This window comes from Phasianus colchicus, chromosome 9 (assembly GCF_987193195.1).
Source record: "Phasianus colchicus chromosome 9, bPhaCol1.hap1.1, whole genome shotgun sequence".
Lineage (NCBI taxonomy): Eukaryota > Metazoa > Chordata > Aves > Galliformes > Phasianidae > Phasianus > Phasianus colchicus.
The window spans coordinates 29,853,454-29,880,585 of record NC_143444.1 but is presented as its reverse complement, the minus strand read 5'-3'; the positions used below and the strand labels follow the sequence as shown (position 1 = coordinate 29,880,585).

General features: G+C 45.2%; 1 protein-coding gene across 10 annotated transcripts in view; it reads right to left on the bottom strand.

Annotated features, from left to right (window-relative positions):
• Positions 1 to 27,132, bottom strand: part of NFIA (nuclear factor I A) — a 231,420-nt gene that overhangs the window by 72,320 nt on the left and 131,968 nt on the right. For all 10 annotated transcript variants that reach the window (XM_090146780.1, XM_031603416.2, XM_031603459.2 and 7 more), the window contains one exon: positions 8,435 to 8,509. In XM_090146780.1, the coding sequence (XP_090002906.1) occupies positions 8,435 to 8,509 (75 nt within the window). The remainder of the gene's footprint in view (positions 1 to 8,434; positions 8,510 to 27,132) is intronic.

Sequence of the window (27,132 nt, the reverse complement as noted above, 5' to 3'; positions counted from 1 at the left end):
AATCATTTTCTTCTTCCTCATGTGTGTGTTTATTTTCACAATGAGAACAGGTGGGATGTGGAAATTAAGAAATGCTAATGGAAACTGGCATTGCAATCAACAAAATGTAAATTTTATCCAGAATACAATGTTCCACGACACAGACTCTTTCTTACACTCCTCCGGTGATACCCTTTCTTTAAAAAAACCCCAACAATTACGACAGCACTTCTATTCAGCTTCTTTAAGCACTGCTTTTCTATTAATATAATTCTAACATTTACTGAAACTTGTTGCTTTTGTTTTAGGACAACGTGCGTTTATTAGTACAGTTACAAATAGGCTGCATCATCCCTGTAGTGTACTTGTCATAATCTGTAAGCAGAACAGGCAGGGAAATACACACCTCAGGACCTCTGGTGTGTACGTGATGTGCATCCCCAAGCACAGAGGTTACAGATCTCCCCGGAGAAAGCACAAATGCAGATGAGAAACCCAAGTCCTCTTCTGAATGTGAGCAGCTGAGTTTTGCTCTGGTCTCTCCTCCAGCTAAATCAAAGCTAGAGACGTTTGTCTCAGAAGAAACATTATCTGGTGACTACCTTCCACCGTTCACCTCTCACTAAGCTACCCAGCACCTCAGTTTTATTGTAAGGGATATGAAAGCTTTTCATTTCCACGTCCTAGAGCCTTGGTTTTCCATTAAAATATTACGAGCTCCTACACACTCTAATGTTTTCAAGCACAAGCCTATGAACCCCACGTGCCACAATCTTCTGGGAACAGAGGAGTCTAATGTTGAAGTCAATGGATAATGCATTTCACAAAAAAAAAGAAATGCAACTATACGGCATGTGGTCCCATAGCCTCTATTGCTATTGCTGTCCCATTGCTATTTGCAGGACAAAGCAACTTGGGAAGCTGACAATTACAGATCATGATTTTCTCTCACATTTCAGAGACATCTGAAAAAGGACATACTGCACAATAAAAAGCACAAGTTTGGCCTGGAACGTATTGTCTGAGAGCCCCGATTCACAGCAACAAAGGCGAAGCAGTCTCAATGCCACACGGAGATGCTGAGCCAAGTTTAATCTTTGGTCTGAGAACCTGGCCCATTTTCAAAGGCGAAAAAATCTTTCACTCCGACGGGGCAGGAGTGAGGAAATGAAGACAGGACAGCTCGTATCGCCCAGCAAACATGTCTGGGCTGAAACGCAGGCCTTCTGGGAGTGCTGCCATTGACTGTAACGGGGCCAGTATTTCACCCCAAGACTTAAGGAGCTCACAATGTCAGATTTGACTGAGGAATAATGTAGCTTTGCAGCTGCCTCATCATCCCCACAAGACAATTAGTTGTTGTTTGGCAAGGATCTTTTAAGAACGTCATTGAGACAGAAAGGGAACAGCCTGGATAGCCTCGGACTTTTAAAAGCATGAGATGGAAAATAGACAACGCTATTAAAACTTGAAAAAATCTGGAATGACCATTAAAAGGAACGAAGTTGGGAAGTAATTTATGACAAGAACACTCGAACCCTTTGTTATCTTTCCTTAACTATCATACGCTTCCCGTATGCCGGGTATATGAGAGGGTGTGTTAACAAAAAAGAAAGAAAAATTAAGTGCAGTAAAATTAACTCATTTTATCAATTTGTGCTTTCTGCAACAGTTTCCTGACAGCAGCTACAAGAGGCTGTAAAACTGATGAATTTGCATGGAAAAAGAAACCAGTGTAAGTAATTTGTGTAAAAGGTAACACGGACATGGACTGCTATAATTCAGACACCCTGCAGATAGCAGACTGCTGCAGTGTGAGCAGTTATGGGTTAGAAAAATGACCACACTGCAGTCAGTCTGACTTGAATGGAAATCAATCATAAAGGTACTCTCTGCAGCATCTACTCCACAGTTTTCAGCAACTTCCTTGCCAAACAGATTTCTGCTCTGCAAACCCTTCGCTGCTCAGTTCCTCTGCATCCTCTGCCTACCAAAGCCCAACTTCCAGGTTAAGCAGACTTTTTTTTTTCCAAATGGAAGAAGGGAAGCACCAAATCAAGGCACTGTTCTTTTTTTTTTTTCAAAGGCACTGTGACATTCCTAACCACTGCAAGACTTATGAAGCAGCTGTATTCCAAATAGACACAGAGGTAAAAATGCTATCTGGATAATGCTTCTGTGCTTCTTCTCACCTCTCTGTTATCCCTCTCTCCTCAAATCCTGGACATTTCTGCTCAAACTCTTGCACTGTTCTAAAGGGAAGAGAGATGTACCCCCAGAAGAGCTGTAGGGGAGAACCAGAGTGTTGCTAATGCACAAAGTAGCAAATATGAAGAAGGATGCTTTCTTTATCAAGGGCCGAACAATGCTGCCTCGTGCAAGAGCCTGCGTGCAACCTGAGGGTTACAGAACAAACCCCACCTCTGTCCCACAGCACCAGAGCTCCTCTGCAGAGGTTTTAGTGCTGCAGGGCTGAAAGCTGTGAGCTCTGTGTCTCGGCTTCAGCCCTGGAGCTGGGCAGCACCTCGGTCCTCCCGCACTGGGCAGCAGGGCCGCTCTGCTCACTGCAGCACCGCCACTAAAAACACGATGCCTTCTGTCCTAACAAGCAGTAAAGCAGCCTCCTGATAGCTCAGGAACATCTCCCAAACAGGAAAAGATGTCAGAAGTTTCAGTCGCGAGTCCAAACAATGCTCTCCACCTCCGTGCCTGACCCAGGGCCACGGCCTGGCGGGGCTGCTGGAGGAAGGACCCCTCTTCCCTTTGCACCGCAGACATGTGCAGAGCTGGGGAGCCTGCTGGCCCCACAGGAAGGCCCCATGTCGGGGCAGACCCAGCTCGCCCCATAGGGCAGCCTGTGGGGGTTCTGCAGTGGCCGATCCCAGCCCCAGGCAGCCGTCCCCCCCTGCTCCCAGCCCTTCCCTCGCTGCCAGCTTGTTAGCTCAGATCTTCGCCCGAAACGTCAAGAAAAATAACAGAGAAATTAACAAAAAGCCCTCTGACTTAACTCAATTGGAATATTTATTTTGAAAAATTTATTAAATTAGAGAACAGGAAACCCACTAAATAAAACCAGCCAGGCTGGCATTTGTCTTCCTTGGAACATGGCACTCTCTTTTAGTCATGTTAATATTTAGCTTCTCTTTTTTCCATCTTTACGTATTTATTTTTATGAGGGGCTGGGATATGACTAAGATCATTACACGTGTAACACTGCAGCGAGGTGATAATGTGTTTAAGGTTAAATGGGAGAAACATGACATTTGACTAATAAACTTTTTCCTGTGTTGTGACTCCATAAACAAAGGGAAACACAGTGCTGCTGATGCAGAGAGGAAAGGGGATCTGTTTTCCCTTTTTTTTTTGCAAGGCATTGTCTCCTACACACCGTGCCATTAGATACAAAGAGGCTGCGCTGAATACAACAGATATGAAATGTGTGATGTTCATTTTAAAATTACAAGTACAGCCCGCTATTGACCATCTAATTATGCTGAGTTCCATTTATAAACATAGCTAACCACTAAGTTTATAGAGACTTTTTGTGCTGCTTTAATAGGATATTGATCGAGAGCAAGGTTTGAGTGGACTGCCATTGAATTGTGTAATGGCATACAAAAGGCAAGGTCACGGCAACTGTTCGCTCTATGCCTGCAGTCTATTTTTTATTATAATCTTTTTTTCTTCCTCTCATAGCCAAGCCCAAATAGAATATTTGGGATAGCAGCGCTTTGCTAAGGAATACAGAATATCTTTTTAAATGTTAATTTTCGCGTTGCTGACTTCTTTAACAACCTTCACTAGTGCAATGCTTAGTATAGCAGAAAACATACAGGCTGCAGTTGGGAGAGAGCTGCTTTACGATGCCGTGGCTTTCCCTCACGCGCTCAGCACTGGGATCTCTGCACAGAAAGTTTCTCCCCTCCCAGGCTGCGGGAAGGCAGCAGTGTCCTCACAGCCCTTCGCAGCCTCGCCTGGCCCAGACCCTCGCGGTGGGGCTGGCAGAACGTTCCCCGCAATTTGTTTTGGCTGTGCCCGGCCTCTCGACGAGAGGTGGGAGGAAGTCGTGTTTCCTCCGCTGCACCCACGCTCAGTGCTGGGAGTGGCAGCAATTACTTTCACTTCTCGCATGCGTGTGCCCGTGTGGCAGCGAGACCAGCTTCAGCCCCCGCCAGCAGCACCCAGCCAGGGAGCTCGCTGCCTCCTGCTGCCTGCCAGGGCCTGGCTCAGAGCTCCATCAATGCTCGGCTCTGCTGCAGCAGCCGCTAACCACAGCGCGGCTGCCTCGAGCCTGGCACTCGCTGCGCCAGCAGCCTCGGTGCTGCAGGATCCCCGGATCCTCAAAATGCCCTGGCCGCAAAATCACCTCTTACCTGCGGAATTAGCGTAACCCCCGAGGATAATTAGCAGAACCATTTCTGTGTTTATACAGAAGTGGTAAGCAACTTGCATGTATGCCTGTGTGCTTGTGGTTTCCCTGGCTCATTACAGGGAGTAGGAGTCACCCCACTTGCTCTGTGCAGCTCCTCGCTGCTCGCAGCTGACGCCTTAAAACTCAAAGCGTGGCATTTTCAGTCCAGGGTGCAGTTAGAATTCCCTTGTTTATCAGCATGAGGAATGATGTCATTTTGACAAATAACACAGCACAAAACAAATATGTTTCATTTGGCTCTAGCGAATGTTCATAAATCCTAAATCTTTCTTCACATCCTGGGCAGCGCAGTTTATCTGGCTGCCTGAAGGACCTCCAAGGGAGGAGATCTTCCCAGCAGCTCTGCACAAGAGCACATGGTGCAGACTCAGTCTAACTGGGGCTGACCCTGCCCCGGCCCCCCAAGCCTCTGCCAAGCATGGGCTCCCACCCAACGGGACCATAAGCCAATAGCAGCAACCAAGTTCCCAGTCAGCACCTCTCACAGAGGGCCTTCCCATGCAGGTATTTTCCTATCCAGGGCACACAGGGTTTGTTTGGTCAACAGCAGGCGGCTCAGTCCACAAAGGTGAACATCTTCAACTCTTCTGCTGCTGAGAATGTTGGTGTCAGCCTCTCTAGAGACGGGAGAACGAATTTCTCCATTATATGAAGTGTATCTGGGGTGGACTGACAACACCTCCAAAGCTGCTCACACCTTCTGTCTGCTAATAATGTAAGAGAGCTGACAGCTTGGTCTGCAACATCCACAGCAGATCGGATGGAGAGAGAACAAGCTGCTTTTCAGATGAACATGAATGATCTACTTTCTCTATTCTATCGGGCTCTGCAAGATTCAGTAGCTGGGTAGCATGTCGAAAGAAAATCTCCAGCTCCAGGACTGAAGAAAGCAGGCTTCTGTTACCAAAGCAGTCTAGACTGGTTCAATAGCTCACAGAAAGTGTGACGATCAGCACTGATGGATAAGATAGACAATGGTAACAGCTGACCTTTCACTTGATTAATTAATTCCCCAGATTTGCATGACTGAGACAACTGCCTTCTACTTGAGACTCCATGCCATGCTCAACTCTGAGAACTTTACTAAATAAACCTGTTACATAAATTGCTCCCAATAATATTTCCCAAGAGTAACTTTAGATAGCAGCAGCAAGCTGCAGGCCAGTTAAAACCATGAGAAATCACATATTTCTATCATCATATTATCAAAAGCAAGCATGGAAAGAATAATATCAACAGGCACACACCTCTGGAAAGCAAAGAAGGAGCAGACGAGAAGACAGCAGAGGCTAAACATGAGGGCTGCTATGGACAGGCAGGTTTGTTGCTTCCCTAGCCAAGATGGTTTTAAAGATGCAAGGACTTTTTCAAAGTAAAAGCCAGGGGAATGGACTGAGGACATTCTGATTTCTCAAACTACAGGCTTAATAGCTGCCGGTGGGTCTGGATAATGGCTGCTCATAAGCTGAGCTCCCCAGCATGACTCATGAACTGGTCTGAAATGAAGACATGGGAATACATAAACCACCCAGCAAGAGTTATATTGAAAAGCACACTCTTTAAAAGCCCTTACATGCCAATTTAGGCAAATATGCAGCAATTACTTTGTTGCTCCATTATGTTAAATTATTCTTTGAATATTAGCATGCAAATTCATACTGACTTCGCTGGGAATTTGTTGCTAGACTCTACAACTAAACATATCCTACTGGGTAGCCATGGTATGTCAGTCTGTGGACTTCTCAGACCTCACAAAGTAAACAAGGTTACGGCTGGTCAGTACATGTCTGGGGCATCTCCAAGGAAAATCCAGGGTGCTATCAAAAGCAGTGCAGCTAAATCAGTTGCTGGCATTCTTCCCTCCGAGTCAGTTCTGAAGTGCTATCCCGATATGCTTTGGGGACACTATTTTTGGTAGAGGTGCTGGCTTGTGGACAGGGTAAAAAACAGAGGCCTTGACCTCCCAGGATTATTGAAGAGCCATTGAAAAAGAGTGCAAACCCCCATGCCTGGGGCAGACAAGAGCTGGATCTTTTTATTTTGACTACCATCACCCCTTTTTATTTCAGATGAAGCTCATGCCTGTCCTGCTCTTTCTGTGTGCAGTGGCCCTATGCGTTGGAGGTGGTACATTTCAATGGAAAGCAGAGGGAATGTCTCAGACACAGTTCATACTTTGTTTGCAAAAGACGTTGAATGCTAGGATTTTTGATGCATGATGTTTTAGTTTAGTTACAATAAAATATCTTGGAAAACTAATAAGCAGGAAACATGACTCTCGTGAGGTCAGTGCCAAACTCGCTGGGGGGCTGGGACTGGGACGGCTGTACGGCTGTAAGTCCTGAAGCAGTGCACTTCTCTAGCAGCCCTGTCCCCTGCACACATGAAGCACGGCTGACAGAGTCCAGAGGCAGTTCTGTTGTGTAGTGCCCCTACGGTGAAGATAAGATTGTGGTGAAGTGGGATGCCTTGCCGGGGGGGAGGGGGAATCCTTTGGGCTTCAAAAGCTTCGTGTTGTCACACTGGAGTAACATGACATGGCAGGAAGGCATTCAAAGACTGGAGAGAACATGGCTTTGTCCACTGTGGCTGCAGGTACCAGCAAGGTAGTGCATACAGTGCAGCAAGTTAGATGTCAAAGCCCCCGTTTAAATACTTCAGCAAGTGAACTATTTACAAACTTCTGAGTCCTCCCGACTTTGTTCTTCCAACAAAACTCCCACCAGTTCTCAGGGAAGGGAACTCAGAAGAAATAGCTGCTTCACATTTTACTCGCTCTCTCTCTCCTGTCCATATACCTCTCACACCCACATATCTCCCACTGTTCATGCTTTTCTTGCAGCTTCCTATTTCTGACTACAAAGCCAGTTTACAAGGGAGTGCAAGCCTTTCCAAAAGAGGAAATAAAACAGGAAAATCCTTACAGAAACTCAGTGTTCTGAGTCAAAACCACAGCTTCTTTGCTGGGGTTGTGCCAGTTAGTTTCCAGCGTTCAGAGCTGTATATTTAAATACTCCTGCTATCTAGGAGAATCATTTTTATCACTGGCTGTACTGAATGGATTGGTTACAAACCTAAGGTATGAAAGGGACATGCAGTTGAGTGGTTTTCCGAGAGCAGTGGCAACTGTGGGAATGTAATATTCCAGCATGGCTGCAGAGAAGATGCCCAGAGGTACCTACAGCCCTGCTTCAGCTGCAGTCTCCCTGCAAGAGGTTGTCCATGTTCTCTCCTTGGACTATCTGGATTATGTCATAGCAAAATACAATCAATGTGCCTTTGATCAATGGAACAAGGTGGTGACAGGTACTCTTAATTCACTGTTGTTAGTGAGTATCGACAAGCCTGTAATGATCATGCTGCAGTGTGTCATTCATGCTGGGGGCATTAGCATTCTTTAAAGGTCAAAAAACAAACCCATCTTCAAGGCAGAATTCCATACAGTTAAGGGAAAATGCAAGTCTTGGGAACTTAAAGAATGATGCCCCCAAGCAACTGAAATCCCAGATCTTCAGATGGTACAGTTGTTGGCATTACTTACAAGTTCATTAATTTCCAGGTGTACAGTACACATGGAATTGATGAACACAATGTGGAGAAGTAGCATGAAAAATTCCTGGCTGAAGCACGCAAATGATCAGGTTTGGTGAAAGCAGAGTCTTTGGATCCTGTAGGAGACCCACCAGCAAGCTGACCTGTGCAGCCATATCTCTGCACTCTTACACAGAGGCTGCCCATTTTCAGCCGAGTACCAGATAAGCTTATCAACTTCCACACGCAAGTTTTTGCAGCCCTTTTTTTTTTTTTTTTTTTTTTTTTTCCAGTTTACTTCTTAATCTACAAGCTTTTATTTTCCCACATTAAAAGATACAGCACATAAACAGCGTCCCCCAGAGAGAAGCAGGGAGAAGGGACTCCCAATTTTTGACACTGTTTCTGAACTGGGGAAGGGACATGATAAAGAACCAGAGAAGAAAACTGGGATTGCAGAAACCACACAAAACACCACCAGGTGATACTTACTTTGTGAGACTCTTACTAGCTCGGTCACACTGAAAACACCTGATGTGACAAAACTGTCCTGGAAGCCCAAATGTCCTACAAAACAAACAGAGAGAGAGAACTGCGATTAGCTTTAAGCATTTAATGACAGTATTCTCAAATACTTTGCTTGCATTTACACTTAAAATGTGACATCTAATTTCCCACTTAGCAGTAATTATTGTTTATGTAGGTGGGTAACTAGTCATACAGCTACGTAGGCTGCTTTGTGGTTTCTATCTAGAGGTTAGGAAAGCTAACATGACACATCAGCAGGGAGATTTTTACATGCTAAAGCATCTCAACAGGAAATCTGAAACAAAAGAGGACTATTTTAATAAACGGTTACCTCGGATGACCCCTAATGACTTCACAATAGAATTGAAAATACTGTACCTAGGAAACAGACAGGACAGCTAAGTTCCATAATCGTTTTAAACATTATTCTCTAAAGAAACATCTGATCAGGATTATCTACCCATTCATTCAAACAAAACAAGATTTAAAGATGTACTCTTCATTTTCTGAGGTTACACTGGGGAAATCTTAAAAAAGAGGCTGGTGAAAAAAATTAAACGAGTGCCTTCCCGTCAAGAAAATCCAACAAGCTTTCATAAAAAAAAAAAAAAGGAAGACAAATCTCTGCATAGGAATAGCATTAAGCTGAAACTCGGGACTGCCTTTAGGAACCGGGGTGCACCCATCCACTCTCACCCCCCCCGTGCAAGGAATGCCTCTACGCTCGGTATCAAAATGTTATTACACTTTGCATAACACTATTTTCCTTCTTCTCTGAAAACATGTCTACCACCAAATGTTCATTTAATTTTCACGGCTATGATCAATGACAAAAGGAGCAGCTTCCAGGCTGCTGCCCAGGGTAGGCGTGTGAGTGGGTGAGGTGGTTCACGTGGGGCGTCGCTGGACCTCGATGAGAGGCTGCGGCGGGGCCAGGCTGACCTCCTGCTTTTGAAATCAGGGTCAGAGGAGAAATCACAGGATAAAGAGATTATTAAAAGGACTGTAAAGTCCTGCTTGCCCGCGGGATAAGTGGCATACCTTTTAAGGTTGTCCTACTTAGAGTCACTGATTCCACAACAAGCACACATATATTATTGAATGTTTTGCAGGGGCACCATCTGCTCCATTGTTAATTGTTTGTCAGATGCACCAGGATTTCCCTGTGTTCAGTACATGGCACCACGCAGCAATACCTGCCCACCTCCTCAGACCAACCCATGGGACTAATGCCTTTCTTTGCCTTTCTCTTGGGGTTGCTTCCAAAGAAGCACATCTCACTGCCTTTTCCTCTTGCAGAACGTGAAGCACAAGGAAGGCACTTTGCATGTGGGACTGCAGACGGTGATGGGTTGGGGTCAGGGAAAGGCTCAGGGAGGCCTTGGGGGAGGTCAGCAGCTCTCCCAGCCCCTGGTAAATCTGCACCCTGGCAGGCAGACCCTGCCCTGCTTCCGAGAGGCTCCTTGGTGCCAGATGAACGCAGTCGCTAAGCTAACAGACTTAAGACAAGTTTCTGCATCAGGCACGTTTTTATACTTCAGCAATAATGATGAGTTCTCAGACTGTGTATATGTATATCTCTGGGCATCCTTGTGTATGTGTGTATACATATGTATTATGTACACAAACATATAAATATACACAAATCTGTCATGCTCCAGCTGTAGATAAATGTACTATAAAATATTGAAATTGATGCTGAAATTCCACACAAACAAATTCCTCAATCTGCAAACAAGGTTTTTATTTACAGCAAGAGAATAAATTTTTTCTCTACTTCAAATGAGAAAATGTTCCTACAAGCTTTTATTTTTCCTTATTTTCCACTTAGAAAGAGCTCTCGGATAATTGTAAATGCCTTTGCCTCATCTGCTTTGTATTTTGCTGCAATAAAGGTGATGACTACATCATTCTGCTTTTTAGAGACGGTTGCTGGCCCTACACAATGTTTGCTCATTGACAATTTCCCGAGTATTTTTAATATGAAGACCTACTTTTCATATGCTGCAGCAGACCTGCCTATTGAATTAAATGATCTGTGAATTAAAAATAATTCTCTTAGGTCTTCACTGAAACCACTCATGTGCCTAAAATTAAGCATATGCTTAAGTGCCTTGCTGGATGGGGGCCAGGACGCTTACTACTCCACAGAGCCCTTCACAGGGAAGCCAGTCTATGCTATGTAACTTCTCACACTGTGCTCATCATGCCGGTATCTGAGCAACTTCCAGAAGTGCATTCAGCAGTACTACGAACATCTGTCACGTGTTGTTTTTTTCACCATGTACCATACTGGCTCTGCTCCGGTGTCCACTTCCAACTGCATCTCCCAGGCAGGCTCCTAGCACACGACGAGTGAAGGTGAGATTTAAATAGGTAGAAATAAATCCCAGCTATGGTAAGACCGCTGGCCTATTTTTAAAGGGAAAGCCTAGAGCCCTTTGTAATCATGCAGTGAAAACTGTAGCATGGCTACCCCCACCACCTGGCAAAACCAGACATGAAAATGCAGCGGAACGGCTTTCAATACACTCTACCTCTCAGGGTCCCCCTGTGTATGAGAAAAATTGATTAAGTTAGCTTGGACCTGGTAACTCCTATTATTCATAACATCTGATTTTGCTGAGTATACCAAAAATGTCTGCTTATTTCTGTAGGAACATTTCTTATGTGCGCTCACGCAGTAGCAATCATTAAACAACAGCAGCTAACTAGAGTGGTTAGATTTTCATCCTTCAGTGCTGAAAATAAACATTTCACAAATGAAAGGTGAATTTCACAATTCTGCCACTTGTTGTTTACTTATAAACATTAGGAAATCAGGGACTCATTTTGCCAATCATTTCTAATACCTTGGTACCCACAGAAGTGATGCCCTTGGCTAAGAGCTGTATCTTGAACTCATTCTGATGGATGGTTGGTCTCCGAATTCGCAGTTCAGTAGAACTCCATGAAAGTTTAAAGATTTGCCTGTATGGCTCATATTGCAAAATCCAGGCCTAAGACTGCAGGTTTTGCTGAGCAGAGATAACAGTGCAAGAAGAGAACGAGAGAATCGTGATAAAGAAGCTAGGCAAGTCAAAGAGGAACGGCTGGGCGCTAGCAGGATTGACAAAATATGGAAAGGAAACATTCTGCACCTATTAACAAAGGTCAAAATGCAAAACCATATCAATTTGCTTGTGCTACTTCAGTCTGAGTGAGAAAAATATAGGTAAAGTCAAGCAATTACATATGCAGATGTGAGCACTAAAGAGCTCCTTTACTGAAAAGATGATTAAACATCTTGAAAGCTTGCAAGATTTACTTCTCATACAGCACTTTACTGGAAAATGTGCACGGTGATACTTTTGCTAAATATCCCAAAGATAGGATGTGGAAATTGCTGTATGTGATCTGGTTATCTCTACAGTTTTGTGTGACAGTCACGTTTTGGAAGGAGAGCAGGTGTTCAAAATGAGGCGGAGAGAATTTTTACTCACGTTATAACAAACTACCAGAGCCCATTCACTGAAATTCTGGGTATAAATTAAGACACCTGGAGAGCCGAGGCAGCCCTGACTCAGCAAAGCAGCTACAGCATGCGCTTCATTTTATTCCCCTGTTTGACTAAAGCACAAGCTTATCCGGGGTGACAAAGAAAGATGGGCTGACAAAGCTAGGCGGGTACCTTAGGATGTTGTTGAATCTTTGCTTTCAACCCAAGCCTTGTCCCGCAGGAGATACGTCATCACACAAGACCTCACTTTGGCTCCTGAGGATGGGTTTTTTCTTTTCCCCAAGAAAAAGTCAGGGCAAAAAACCCAGAATCACAAGACCAAGCTGAGTCAAGCAGATCGAGATACCGACTAACAGACACACAGCAGTACCCAAGAGCACATTTGGTATGATGTACAAATACGATACAATACAGTCGTAGCAAGTAAAATGTGAAAGCCATCTTTACACAGCTTGATGACTGCTTTAATTGGGAAAAAAATTCATAATGCAATTTACATATTCTTTTAGATCCCAGTAAAAGAGCCAGAAGAAAAGGCTTGAATTGCTGGAGCCTAATTCTGATCTCAAAGAAATTTTAAACAAGTCCTTCTACACTGATCAAATGAAGTTTCACCTAATTTTCTCCTAATTTACTCTGGCAGAGGAGACATCAGGATTAGGACTTGTTGTCTAATGCTATTTGTTTTGAATTATTAAGCAAACATTCCTATTTCAATGAGTAAACGTGTACAAAGGCAACTAACCTTCGTCCTAAAATCTAGTTTACAGGGAGAGTATTGTCTGCCTTCCCAATTAATGCTGCAAAAAGGAGTCTCAGACGTTGATCGACCAATCAAGAGCTTGTGTTGTAGCTTGAGAAAATCATGACTGATGCAATTACTTTTATGTAGAAGGTCTGAATATGGTCTACAGGTTAAAGTTCACTGGGTTATTGTTTCTTAATTGAATATCAGAAAATGTTTTCAAGGTGCTCAAGGTATTATTGTTATTTAATCAGCAGGTCTCTTTGTGCAATCCCACAATATTATTTTCATTACAAAACAGTCAGATCGCACCATAAATATGCAAGGCATTTTCTAAAGAGTGATACAGCTGGTTTCCAGAAACTCGAAATTAAAGAATAATGGGGAAGGGTTAAGCCCTTGAAAATGAAAAAGTCCAAATCCCGTTACTCCTCTTCCTCTACAGTCCAAAGAACAACGCACTAAGCTTTGGAGAATGGCTTTTTGGGAAACCACTTCATTGTCAGTAGTTTGAAATTACACCACAAGTCCCCCAAACTAGCAGCAAAACAATTTCTAAAGCCTTTTTATGTTTGGCATCTCCAGATACGTAGCCATCTTAAAACCTTAAAATAGTAATAATCAATTAGAGTCTCAAGCCTATTATCTTAACCAAATGCCTGATTAAAAGAAAAGCCCTCTCTGCTCAAAGTGCAACTCGATTCCTTTTGGTTTTATCCTCTATCTAGATAATCCCATGTTTCACAAACAATGTGGAGCAATAGTATTGATTAGAAAATTAATGTCTGTATCACACAGCACACGCAGGCCTTGAGAGAGAGGACGTTATCAGAGGGAACCTGGATCACCCCGAGGAGTCCCAAAAGATCAGTTCTTCCACAGCAGCACTGGGGAGGAGTGTGTGAGTGACAGAGTCCTAATCTGCATTCCGCAGCAGAAAGCAAAAGACAGAATATATATGTGTCAATCAAGGCCTTCATAACATTAATACTCCATTTAACTGGGAGGAGAGTTCATTAAGCATGGGCTGACCAGGCCACTGCAGCCACGGGGTCTGCACTCCTTCAAGAAGCACAGCCCTGGGCATGGTGAGGTGTCCATGTGCACACACAGGGAGCAGGATGCACTCACTTTGGGATATGTCCATGCGCACACACATGCCATTTTTGCATGCATCCACCTCCCTGCTCCCTGCAGGGCGGGTGGGAGGCTGGGGGCACCCCAGCAGTGAGCAGCCCAAGCATTCGTGCTGTTTGCTTCCTATTTGAAACGCTGTGGGGACTGAAGCCTGCAGGGCTCGGTTTGAGCTCTCGCACATCTGGTTCAGATGGAAGGCACCATGAAGTGGTACCTGTGGTATGAAAGGTAGCTGTAACCAAATCTGCATTTACTAACAGACAGAGATCTCCCAAATATAGATCTCCAGAGCCGGCATAATAGCCTCATTAAATGGCTTTGTACCAAATGCATCCCTCAAATATGTACAGGACAAACCTCCAGTGGTAGATTATACTACATTTTTAATTCATGGACTTTTCATAGAAAAGTTAAGCACGGCATAATATGTCAACGGTGGACACGAAACCCCTCTTTTTTCCCCAACAAACACTCTCACTTGTATTTCAGCTTGTTATTTCTGATTTAATTTTAATGGCACAGCAACAGCTGACCTTGGACAAATGACACATTTTCCTAGGAAATAACTGGCCCTCGCAGCACGCCGGCTCTGTTCTCCCCAGCTCACCTACCTGGTGCTGGCGGAGGATTTAGGAAGCACCAGAACTTTCTTTGTGGCCATGGCAGAATGGATTAGACCGTCCAGGGCATGTCGTGTCAGTACAATAGAGGAACACTTTTAAGACTTTAAAGTCATGTAATACAATTCTAGGCTGGATCTTTCTTGTTAAAAAAAGTAGAATGGGAGTGATTGAAAGAGAAAGGGGCCAATATTTGACAACAGAAATCAGCATAACCTCCTAACAGCGGCAGTCATGGATGACTGCCCTTTGACCCGGGGAGATTATGTGGGATTTCAATGACAACAGCTGGAAGTGAGCATGTGAGAATAGAGAACACAGATCTGAGGCCTCCTACAAAAGACTGCACAATCCCTGCCCAGATCAGAGTGTTGATTAGAAATTGTTTCCTGGTCCTGGCTTAATAGAGTGTGATAATGAAAGTTTTGTTAACCCTTCACAGTATGCAAAACCACTGCTAAATTATTTGCCTTTTTTTTTTTTTTAAAGATAAATGGTCTGTATGTAGCAGACAGGAAGACTCGGAGCTGCTGCTGGCTTCCTCTGCCTGGTGCTGCTGCTCAGCCCTGCTCGGTCTGCATGCTGTGCAATGCCTGCAGCGGGTCCACCCGTACATAAGGATGGGTGTAACGAATGAGAAGGGGAACCCACGTGCAACGAACGTCTCACTGTGCACAGCCTTTCACGCTCACGGCATTTTGGAATCCTTAATAACAGCACCACCTCATTATTATTTCAGTATGTGTCATCTGGGCTGCAAATTAATAAAGGCGGACCTGAGCAAATGTGGTGCCAGCCTGGCTGTGTCACCAGCACCACCTGCATGGGTCCACAGCAGCCTCAGCTCTTAGGAGAAGCAGCTCATTTTATATCTAAGTACAGAGATACTGGAATTAATGGCAACTTATTACTCTTAATGAACCGATCACAGATTGGAATCAATCATGTCAGGCTTTGCCCAAGCAGAGGACACAAGGATAGCTCTTTTCCCTGGAAGATAATGGTCTTGAAACACTGAAAGCCCTTCAAGTTCATGTTTAAGGACCTTGCACAATGGAAATCTTTCCAAGATCGATGAGATGTGGTGTGGTTTTCATTTCTGATGACTCCTAACATCGTAGGGTACTTTTCGAAACTCATCTGAGTGAGAAATCAGTTAAATGCAATTTTTTTGATACAACGATAAAAACTAAGAATCTCTATCTCCACCATATACTCAATCTGATAAATAAACTAACTGCATTAATACCGATAGGGGCCTATAGTTTGAAAAACAACAGATGTCTTAAATTAGCATATTTCTGTTTCAGGTCTTCAATCCAAAAAGCAAATACTAAAGAAAAGAAGAAAAATCATTACAAATGGCCATACCCATTTGGCAGCTTATATAATAACGTGCTCCTCAAAAGCCTTCCGAAGTAAGAGAGATGAGATCTAACTGGGATGATCATTATGGAATATTTATGGCATCCAACAACAAAAAGAGTAATAAAAAGAAAGGCTTGCCTCCTCAAAATAATAACACAGAGTTATTTCTCTAGATGTTTTCACATCAGCCCCAATTCCAAGACCAGTGACTGCATGTGCTCTGTTCCCTGTCCTCACTCCTCTTGCTCCCACCCAAGCATCAGCTGCAGTTTTCCCACCCGGGTTCTGTCCATGGATTTGCAGGGAGCTGCTCACAGAAGTGAGGGTTCATAGGAGACAATGCTGTGAGCACATGCCTGAAGCACAACCCGCAGCTCTTCACACCAAAGGATGAGTGCCGTGCCATGTATGGCATAAAAGTGCAGTGCTTGCTCGCTTTTGTGCTAGTTCAAATGAGAATTTGTTCTAGAGCATTAATACTGTAACTGCTACTGTTGATGCTGAGTATAAAACATCAGTGTGACAATAAATGTAAAGATATCTAAAAACTGGTGTGGAATACTTGGGTATTCAGACTAATCATGGACTGAAATAAGCGCATTTGTTTCAAATCCTGTTTATAGCACCGCAGCCTTTCCCTCCCTTAAATCTTCCTCTTAACCATAGTGATGTTTATTGAATACCTGTCATTTCTCCAGCAGCATGTGCCAGCAGCGGCTCACCAGTGCCAGGCTGCATGAAAACCCTTCTGTCTCCTATTCTCCAAGGGGCTCCCTTAGATCAACCACTCACCATACCCAATACGCTGAAACCCATAAATTTGCAGATACAGCAGTCAAAATTCTTAACAGGAAAGTGCACCCATTTTGCCCAGTGTAGCATACTGAAATATCACATGGTGAGAAGCATTTCTCACCATGTGTAAACTGTCAATTTGATTTGAAATTAAAATTTTTGATTAACATGAGCATTTCTGAGCCTCCCGCTGGCAGCAGCCCTATTGCTGAAAAGTGACATGATTTGTGACACACATGCTGTACAGAAGCCCCATGCCAGCAATTGTTAAACCCATTTTCATTCTGCTTTAATACGGTATGACACTCAGGAAAATAATTTTAATATTTAGGAGAAAGAGGGTAAAGGCTTAAGGAGCAAAGTCCTTTATGGGTGGAAAGCAGTATTAGGGCAGTATGGCAAGCAGCATGGAGGACTCCATGTCTCACAAGGCACATCTCCTTTCAGCAATAGGACCATCTGCAGGAGGCTAAGAAAGGTTCGTAGGAAAGCACAAAGCCTTCTTTTAAATCCAGTTGATATTTCAAGCACAGCATGAGGTGCTCTCCACCTATGAATGCTGAGATGCTTCTGCATGGGGAAATGCTTCGACTTCAGTGATTATACCCTCGGACGGGAGGTAGGGTTGCCTGCTTTCCACAGGGCCTGTTATTTTTCCATGTTTATCACTTCCCCCAGCAGGTACCAGCAGTGCCCAGCATCTACACGGCGACTCACTCATGGAAGAGGAAAGTTTTGTGACTGTTACAACTTTTGAGCCTAGGAATCTCCCTCTTCATAAGGGCGGTGGGAAGATTTCTGCTAAGCAGTACCAAGAGAACACAAGAACTGGGGCAATTCTGCAGCAACAGCTTTTACAGCAGAGATAGACTCACGCAGAAGACAAGAGTTCAGTGGGGATTTTCATGAACGTAAGCCTGTGTCACTGTTGCAAGCTGCTGACTCAACTATGTCACCTGCCTGTTTCTCAGAGTGGATCTTTTTTTTCCAGTAACATCGTGTTCTGGGGAAGTTTATCAAGAAACAAGCATCACGAACAGTCATTCTGAGCAGCAGAACAGCTTTGATAAGTGTCGACACGCATCTGACTTTTCTGCTAGCTCCTAACGCTGCTCATCACATTAAACACTCAGCTCTGCTGGACTCTGCTCCTAGTAAACACGGAGCCATTCCTAATTGCCAGTGTACAGAGAGGAAAAAAACGTAGGATTTTAAAAATAATATTAGATGGTGAAATGAAATACCAGCGTGATTCAGATGCAGTGGAAGTATTCAGAAAGCCGTGGACTCGTTTATGTTAATAACAACGCCTGAGAACTCAATCTGCATGAAAGATGTGGTCCTCAATAAAGCCATGATATATAGTGATTGTAAGCATGCAGATTCCTTTAAATAAGTGTGAAGTTTAAATAAGCGTTCTGTATAAACACCTAGTTTTAATTAGTATATTGCCAAGAAATTATACAACTCGACTCAGTGGTGCTGTAATTATTTGGGGATCCATAAAGCCCTCCCTCGGAGGTGGCAGCTAGCTGTGTCCTCCACATGCTCCGCAGACGTGCACAGCTCAGAGCCGAGCCCAGGGAGCCTGAACCCCTGCGGACACAGAATGGGAGGTCTATAAAAAGTGGTGCATTATTTTAATTTTGACAGCACGTGGAAGAATTCTCCATGAGGAGGTGGCGGGGCTGAGGCCGGTGAGGGCAGCAGCTCTCCCGTGCTGTGCCAGGTGATGGGACACAATCCTGGCTCTGCATCAGCTGCTTCCTCGCTTTCTCCCTTCCTGGCACCCCTCTATCTTCACACCAACACTCTTAGAAAAGACTGTGGCCGGACACTGCAATAATAGAAGCTGAAGAAATATCTGCTGAAGATTAGATAGCATGAAAGCAAATCAAAAATAAGGGCTCTGGGCATGGATGTAAGTCATGGGATCAGCCAGCTCTGTCTTTCCGCATGGGCTTTCCTTTCCCTCAGAACTGCTTCTTGTACCTTATCTGCTGACAACACCAGTGAGCAAACTTTCATCCACAATAAAATCTATGCAAATGGTACTGCTCTATTTACTTATTGTTCTTTCCCTTGTACCGCTGGGAGTTTTCTCTGCGGAAGGCTCCTTTACTCCTCACACAGCTCAACAACCTCCTGGCTTAGATAACTTTTGGTCCCAGGAAGGCTGACCTCCACCAGGCTGCATGCTCATTGTCCTTGTGGCCCAAGAGGAACTGAATTTCTAGCAGCCACAGCCTGACAACACACATAGCTCCCGAAGTTGTAAGCAACAAATAAAGGATTTAGAAAAGAGATCCCCAAATCCCATCCCAAATAGAGTCAATCTCAAATAGAGTCAAGTCCCAGGCAGCCGAGGAGCCTGTATGGACCTAGAAGCAACACAAGCTCTCCAGTGGGGATCCAGGCTCTCCTGTCTCAATCTATATCCACTCTGAACTACACCAGGCCTCTGCCTCCTCCAGTAGTGAGGACGCCTACAAACCCATCAACCAGGGAGGGATGGACTCAGGCTTGGGCAAGTGAATAGGCTTACAGAAACAGCGTTGTGTTAGTGGGTATGATGTGTCCCAGGCACTGCCCACAGCAGCAGACCTCAGAGGAGACTGGCGGATGTGCAGTCTCTGCACAGCTGAGATTCTCTTTCTGTTTTATTCTGAGTTTGTGTTTTGTAGGGCAGGATGCCCTGTCTACATTCTTTCGCAGATGGAGAATGGACATTTATTAACAAGTACTCGGGCGGACGGCCCAAAACTCTAGACTCCTGGCATGGAGCTGTACGACAGAGAGGGCCAGTGACCCCCATTTGTGTTTACTGTACTTCTACAGACACATGTTGGTGTGATAGGGGCATTCACTTTCTCAGGTTCAGGCCAAGGTCAGGCCAGAACATGGACCAAATTTATTTTCTCTGTCTCTCTGTGTAAACTGCTCGGGCTGTAGCCCAAAGAGGGCCCCTGAGTTCATTCACTGTGAGTGCATTTTGAGGGATTCGAGACTGACACAGCAAACAGAAGGGGTGGAGAAGGACCTTCTCCCTCCATAACTAGCTTCATGTGCGCTATCCTATGCGTGGCAGACAGGGTGCTTCTATGGGAGGTGCCTCCATGGGTGACACAGCAGAGGTGGGATAACTTGCCTCTCAGACCCTCTGACTCCTCCTCAGCAGTCAGTCTCGCGTGGCATGGTGTGATGTGCAGGAATGCACAAACGTGGCAGTGGGGAGGAGTCCCCGTGTCAGACATCCTATCAGTATGGATTTTGGACAATCTGATGACAGCGCAGGGATTAGAACTTCGGATTTGGATCACGCTTACCAGCCTGGATCACCTTTCCTGGATCAGCCATCAGGTGTGTCCTAACAGCACTCTGCTTGCAAATGCCACACCATGACTGGCTGTACGTGAAAGGCAGAACCTTTGCTGGATAGCAGCAGTCAAGCAGGCAGAAAGAATGGAAATGTAAAAGGAATTTCACTCAGAAGGACCTTTACATTAAACTAAAGCAACTCAGGTAAAAAGGAAAGCCATCCTTCATGGTTTATAACGCATAAACAGCCATTTGTTTTCCATTCCTTCTTTGCTTGCGTTACTGAAATACAGAAATGAAGGCAAAAATAATGATGGATGAATTCTGGACGACTCAAAGTTCAATTCAGGATGGATGTGATCCCAACATTTCAGATCCTTATCTCATCGTAATTGGAATGGCTGAACCTCTCTTGTCTGCAAAATTAGGCGAGACATCCTGTGAGAATGGGCTCTTTTTCACAGCAGTTTAGTCCCCAGACACATAAAAGAATGAAAACAAGAAACGGAACAGAACATTTTTACTTTTGAGTAATGGCTGCATACAGGCCGTCTAGAACAAGGCTTCACTGGAAGAGTTGAGGAGGAAGTTCATCCTGCCAGTATGCCCATCCCTAGACGCATTCTTCCACAGAGCACATAAACACTTCTCTAAAAAGATAATTTATCTCAGTAACTCCCATTCTGCAGAAGGGAAAAACAGACAAGAAAGTACAAGTGGGTGGTACTTATACTGTCCACCCTTCTACCCTGAAGAAATCATTCAATACCACCACGTGCCCTGCTGGACCCTGCTTTCTCTTGCAGCCTCTGTCCTTTTCTGCCTGCTCCAAGCTTGTTGGGATGTGTGGGTGAGCGGTAAGGGCTTCCTCTAGTAGCAGTCTCAGGTCCAGAGAAATTACGGGATGAACCTGAAACATCTCTGTTTAAACTGCCCCGAGGTTCAACACAGAAAGAGAGGAACTCCCAGAAGACCGAGCATCTCTGCTGATTACAGAGGGAGAGCCTGGATTTTAGTTCACAGCTGCTGCCTCATTTTAATGCCTCCTGTGATGTGGGGTGAAATCCAAGCCTCAGAAGTTCATATACTATGTTAGCACAGGCTTAAAAAAATTGCCTTCCTCCTCGTATCTTGTCATAGGCAATGTCTCCTGACATGCCATGCTTCCGTATCCTTACATTTATATCTCACTGCTGTTTTGTTTATAATTCAGAAAACTGTGAAGTACAAGTATTGCTGAGTTATCCTTGTGTTCCTGTCCTTCATCTGGTTCATTTGCAGGAGGGAATAATGATCTGTCACCAAGGTAAATTCATTACCCAGCAGATAATGCCACAGTGTTTCTGCTGCCCATTTCACAGTAAGACATTCTTTTTCAATGATGTTGCATCTCTGTTCTCGTGGGAACAGTTTACGGCTGACATAGCAATAGTAGTAATAACAACTTACATTTATATTGTACACAGGATGATCTTTACTTCTGTCTCCTTCTAACAGTGGAGGCTCCCAGTCCTATTGCAAATGCATCATTCATGGCTATGACAGGCACAAATCTAGACTCACTAATACGGGGCTGCCTCATTCCTCAGCCCTTTGCTCAGGTTGTCATTTCCTTTCCAGACCTTTTTATTCTGTGCTTTGGAATTGTTTTAAATTGAGTTGTGGACCGCTACCACACCACTGCTGTAAGTCTGTAAATCTGTGGGGTTCCCCTCCTGCCTCCAGCCCCCGGCTGCTGCAGCCCATCAAGCTGCTGCCCGTTCTCTGTGGCTTCTTACCTCTTCCCTTCCTCCTGTGGCTCAAACTACGCCATGGTCTGCTGTACAGTGAAATTGGCTCCCCTCTGCACGGCGTGGGGGACAGGGCTAGCTCTCTGCATTCTGCTATTGGAAATTTCCTAAAAGCAAATTCCCCTTTTTTTTTTAAGGACTTTGAGGTAGAACATGTGGGAAAATTGCAGGTGGTCCACACTGCAAAGCTGGTCAGGTGGGGACACCCCCCCACTCCAGCAGGCTCTCAGATGGGCATGCAGCTGTCAAAGAGCCTTCTGTTACAGAAGGAAAAAACTAACAGGGACAGAGGACTGAGTTCTTTGTGAGAGTGCTACAGGGTACATAAGAAGCATTCCTCTGTTAAGATCTTAAGAAATGCCAGCAAAGGGTTTGGCCCATGGAAAGATGGTGTCGACATCCTTGTGCCTGGTTGTGCACCGGGCAAGGAGCTACCCAGCTCATCCAGCCAGACACTGCACTGCCTGGGTCCCTTCGGCACTGCAGCATGTTGGGGACAGGGGCAGTGCTGGCTGGGTGCCTGGTGGGACCCACAGCCAGGGGTTGGGGCCCGGCCTCCTGCTCTGCAAAGCTCAGAGCACAGAGGAAGAACATTTGGGTTCCCTCTGGCAGCCCTGCCTTCTCCTTGTGCCTTCAGAGCGAGGTGCTGGCTGTGTGCTGGCGTGCCTTGCAGAGGATCCTTTTGCTTCAAGTACGAGTGAGGGAGGACGGGAGGTAATGATGAGAGACACTCTAAAATGATTACATTAATTGAGTCTTATGAAAATGGAAAACAATGGCAGCATGCAAAACAAAAAACACTATAACCACGTACATCTCTTGTTTACTAAAAGTGCTTCACTGACTACAGATTTACTCCGGGGCACAGCAGGAAACTTTTCTCCTTTAAATTTAATCAGCATGTTGGGCTTTGCGGGGTTTTTTTTTTTTTTTTTTTTTTTTTTCCTTTCAGAGAAAAACACCAGCGATCAGATCTGTGCTTCCCATCCACTCCTCAGCACAGTGCCTGGAGGTGATAGTGTGAACTTGCTCAAGAATGTGAAGGCATTTTATAAATCATTTGGTTTCAGCAGGAGGGGGAGAAGGCAGAGGGATGGTATAGTTTACACACTTCAGCATTTTCTTCAGTTGCAACAATGGTTAACAAAAAAAATGAAACAGACGACGTGAGGTGCACGTAGTGAGCTGCACCTCTAATCAAGCAGCACCTTTCTACCACTCCATAACCAAAACTATCCCAACTCGGAATAAAGTTGTCGAACTGAAGCTACGGCACTGACGGAGGGGAAAAGGGAGCCGAGCTGAGCAATGCAAAGTGCTGTAAACAGCTCGCGGTGCTCGCTGTGCGCGAGATAACGGCAGCAACCGGAGCGCGGCTCTGAGCGTGGCTCCGAGCGGGGCTCCTCACCTCGCCTCCCTCTGCCACGCACTGTGCTGCTCCTGGGAAGCGTGTGTGCACCACTGCAAATAAAAGTCTCCTTGCTTTCCCAGGAACAGATCTGGTATTTTTCCATTCCGCTCACACCACAGCCAGGCTTCAGAGGGGATTTCATTCTCTGTCTAAACTTTCTCTCTGCTTCCTATCTAGCAACAATTACAGCTAAAAAGTAGTAACTGCAATTAAAGAGATAGTGTCTGATTAGCTACAGAGGAGACGAGGCTTTTCCTGGGAGCTTGGTCTCACAGCAGTGGCTGTCTATGACAGTAACAATGATCCCACTTACTTCTGCTTCACTTTCTGCTCCTCACTTGGACATCGTGGCTCATATTGACAACTTATGGTTAATGAAATAAAGGCTACTTGGAAACCACCTGACATAGCCATGAATCTGCAGTATATGCATAAAGATTGTTTCGAGTGTGCAAGTTGTATGCGAGCACAAAGGTTGGAATCCTTTAAAAGGAAAATTTCTGTGATGTACCTACAAAAACAGGTATGATTCACCCAGGCACTGCAACACACACACAAACCAGAGGAAAGTGTGAAATAACCACATACGTTCTCATAGTGAATGCATGTATTTGGGAAGGATTTGAGTCAACAGAATACCTCCTGCTGGGGTCAGGCAGCCAGAACAAAAGAGCACAGGACTTCAGCGAGAAAGCATGACTGCTCCTGCACTGAGCCGCTGGGCAGGGCCACAGGGACCAGCCTTGGGTTTAGCTGCGATGGTCCCTGCTATAACTGAGGGAAGCGTGGAAGTAGGCAGAGATAAGGAGTGTCCTAAGGGCCAGGCTGGCAGGGACCCGAGCTGTGCAGAGCTGAACCCCACAAGGTGTCAGCCTCAAAATGCTGCATTCAGCCCTTCCGCAGCTTTCCCAGGGAAAGAGCCAGCACTGCGCTAGCTTCTCTGCACAGCACAGCCCCAAACACAAGTTTTTTTTACATCCAGTGGTCTGACCACAGAGGGCAATGCTTTGGCTAAGGCGGGGCGGCCGCAGGCAGTCAGAGCAGATTCTGCTGCTGGGATGCTGAGTGTAGAGCTCCCATTCACTGCCGGAGCCGAGTGGCACTGCTGCACAGAGATGCTACCTAAATAGATGTCAAGTAATGAATGCTTCGGGTAAGCGACTGATTTCAGAGTGTGCTTTTATCCACAGGCCCTGTATTTATAGTTCAAGCCTTTTCAATTAATACGCACACCCTATAAGAATTAAACTACTAATTATCACATTTTACCGTGGTTCACAGAACTTTCATCAGATCTAGTAAATGAAATCACGAGTTCAGCAGAAGAAGCTTTACTGCGCCAAATTATGTCAAGGGTATATCATGTTGATAATAAAAGATCACTTGTTGGAAGCCTAACCTAGAAGGTTGGGGAGGCGTAAAAAGTTCACATTTTGGATCATGCTGCTCTGGCGTGGGCGTTTTGTGTTTTTTTTTTTTTTTTCTTGGTTATTGTGGAAGGCAATTTTCCTGCAAGTAAAATTTTCCCTTTGTCTTACATTACAGGCATTAGGAAATTCTTACATCGAAAGACAAATAGGTAGGTTCAGGGTTTTGTTTTGATAGTCACGCCTTGGCATCGCATATTCTGTCTCTTCCCACAAATAAACTTCCTTCTCCACTGGAAAGAAAATTAATATGAGGCCCACACCACAAATAAACTCCTTTCCCTAAGTGCCCAGCCCCTTGGTGGGCAGGCGTGGTATTCAGAAGCATCCTCCATCCAGCCTGTGGTCCGCTCAGGCGGTAGCAATTACCGTCCCAACCCAACTCACAGCTCTTAATTAAGCAGCAAACCTCTCCAGAAGACCTATGAAAAAAATGGGCTGCAGTGAAAACTGGGAGGACCGCAGCCAGCCCCGAGGCACCGCGCAGAGCTGGCACTGCGGGCAGGGGATCAACTGGGGCACAGAAAGCCGTGGCCCCACAGCACAGGGGAAGGAAAAGCTCCTTGCCACGGCAACGCAGCTTCCCAGGGGGAGCTCCTGGCCAGCCCACATCCATGCTGCCCTCAGCATGGCCCTTGCTGTTATCTTGTGGATAAATATATGCGGAGAGGAATGGAATGGAGCAACAGAGTATAAATATATTTTGAAACGACTCAGAATAATTGTGGCTGTATTTATGCACCTTATCCACTGGAAAGGTTCACTGCCTTTTTCCTGTACACACATATGTTGAAATAAAAATATATACCCTGGCCACATTTTTATTCCTCCTTTCCTTTGCAGCACTCTGCCACTCCGAGCGTAATGAACGTTTCATGTCTTTCAAGCACTGCTTTGTCATGCTATAAGCATTCATTTCATGCTTTGAATATTTCCTGTCATACTCGCCTTGGAAGATTTTTTTCGTGGGAATGCTTTGCTTGTGAAGGTTAATGGCTAGCAGCAGTGAAAACTGAAGTCCTCTGTCAATCCTTCGGTCTCAGACACTGCAGGTCACTGATGAGAAACTCTCCCCTTGGCCCAGAGAGGCTGCAGAGCTGACCCCGGCTGACTACCGCCTATCTTGCCGACTGACAGCCAACACCCTTCGCTGTTGCCATCACAGAGTCCCCTCAAGAGAGTGCCAGCTCCTGATAAGCAGGCTGAATCCTGAGCCCAGCTGAGCACCTGCTAAATCCTGGAAATGGTGAAGTAGTGCCTGACAATCTGGATCACAAAACTATTTGACTTTGTGCGTGACTCTCAATGAAAATATGGTGATACAGATTAAAACGGTGCTTTTTTTCTAGTTATTCAGATGCTTGTCCTCAATAGTCATGAAAATAGCTGGAAAATAGAGCTGAATGCTGCGAAGTTTTGGCCCTAGTCTATTATTATGTTGCACTTCTAGCTCTTGTTGGAGTCTATCTGTAATGAAATAGGACAAAAAAATGCAAAACTAAATTACATGTACGATAATTCTATAACCAGGCATATCCGCTCTTGTTTCCTTGGGAAATGCCAGCATTCAGAGCTGCCCACATGCAGCATCTCTCCAGGGTGAGGACATAAAGGTGGGACCCAACCAGACCTTCCTTTTTCAAGCTGGAGGAATCATAGAATGGCTTAGGTTGGAAAGAACCTTAAAGATCATTGAGCTCCCACCAGCTCGGGCTGCCCAGGGCCCCATCCAACCCGGCCTTGAGCACGTCCAGGGATGGGGCACACACACTTCTCTGGGCAGCACTGCCACTTTATTCTCCCTGCCTTCAGAATAAAGAATTTCTTCCTAACACCTAAGCTAAATCTCCCCTCTTTCAATTTAAAGCTATTCCCCCTTATTCTATCCTATCTGTCAAGCTATCCCCCCGCAGCAGGCAGGACAGACCAACCCCAGCACAGCCCCGCTGCTCTGCCACAGCCTCAGGCCCAGACAACGTGCTGCTCCCAGCTCACCACCCATCTCCGAGGGTGCAAATCCGCTCAGAATTTGGTCCCGGCATTTCGCAAAGGTGCAAACAAGCTGACATCACCAGGAGCTTTCAGTTCGTCGCCAGCTATGAGATTCCATATTGAAAATGCTAAGGGCTTTTTTTTAAGCTTTTTCTGAAGCAAAGTTAATTTTAGATTAGTCCCTCAGGCTGTGATAACTCTCCAGTGTTGCTCTGTAAACAAGAGAGGAGAGTCTTCCCGCATTTATAACACTCTGATGCAAATGATTCTATGAAGAAGAGCACTAATAAAAGCTGCTGTTACTGCACTACCCTGTGTGCAACTCCCACTGGCAGAAAACTTTCTCGGCGTGGCTCGGTTTGGTGCTGCAAATGAGGTGTTTCAGGAATGCCAGGCACTCCAGATGACAGTACCAGACCCAGCACCGCGTGCTCAGAGAACAACTCCCAGCCCTGCTCCCTCCAGGTGGGAAGCCATGGCCCTGCCAAGACAGCTGGCCCCATGAAAATGGCACAGTTTGCGGCATTGCCACGGTGAAGGTAAAGCTGGTGGGCAGCTGA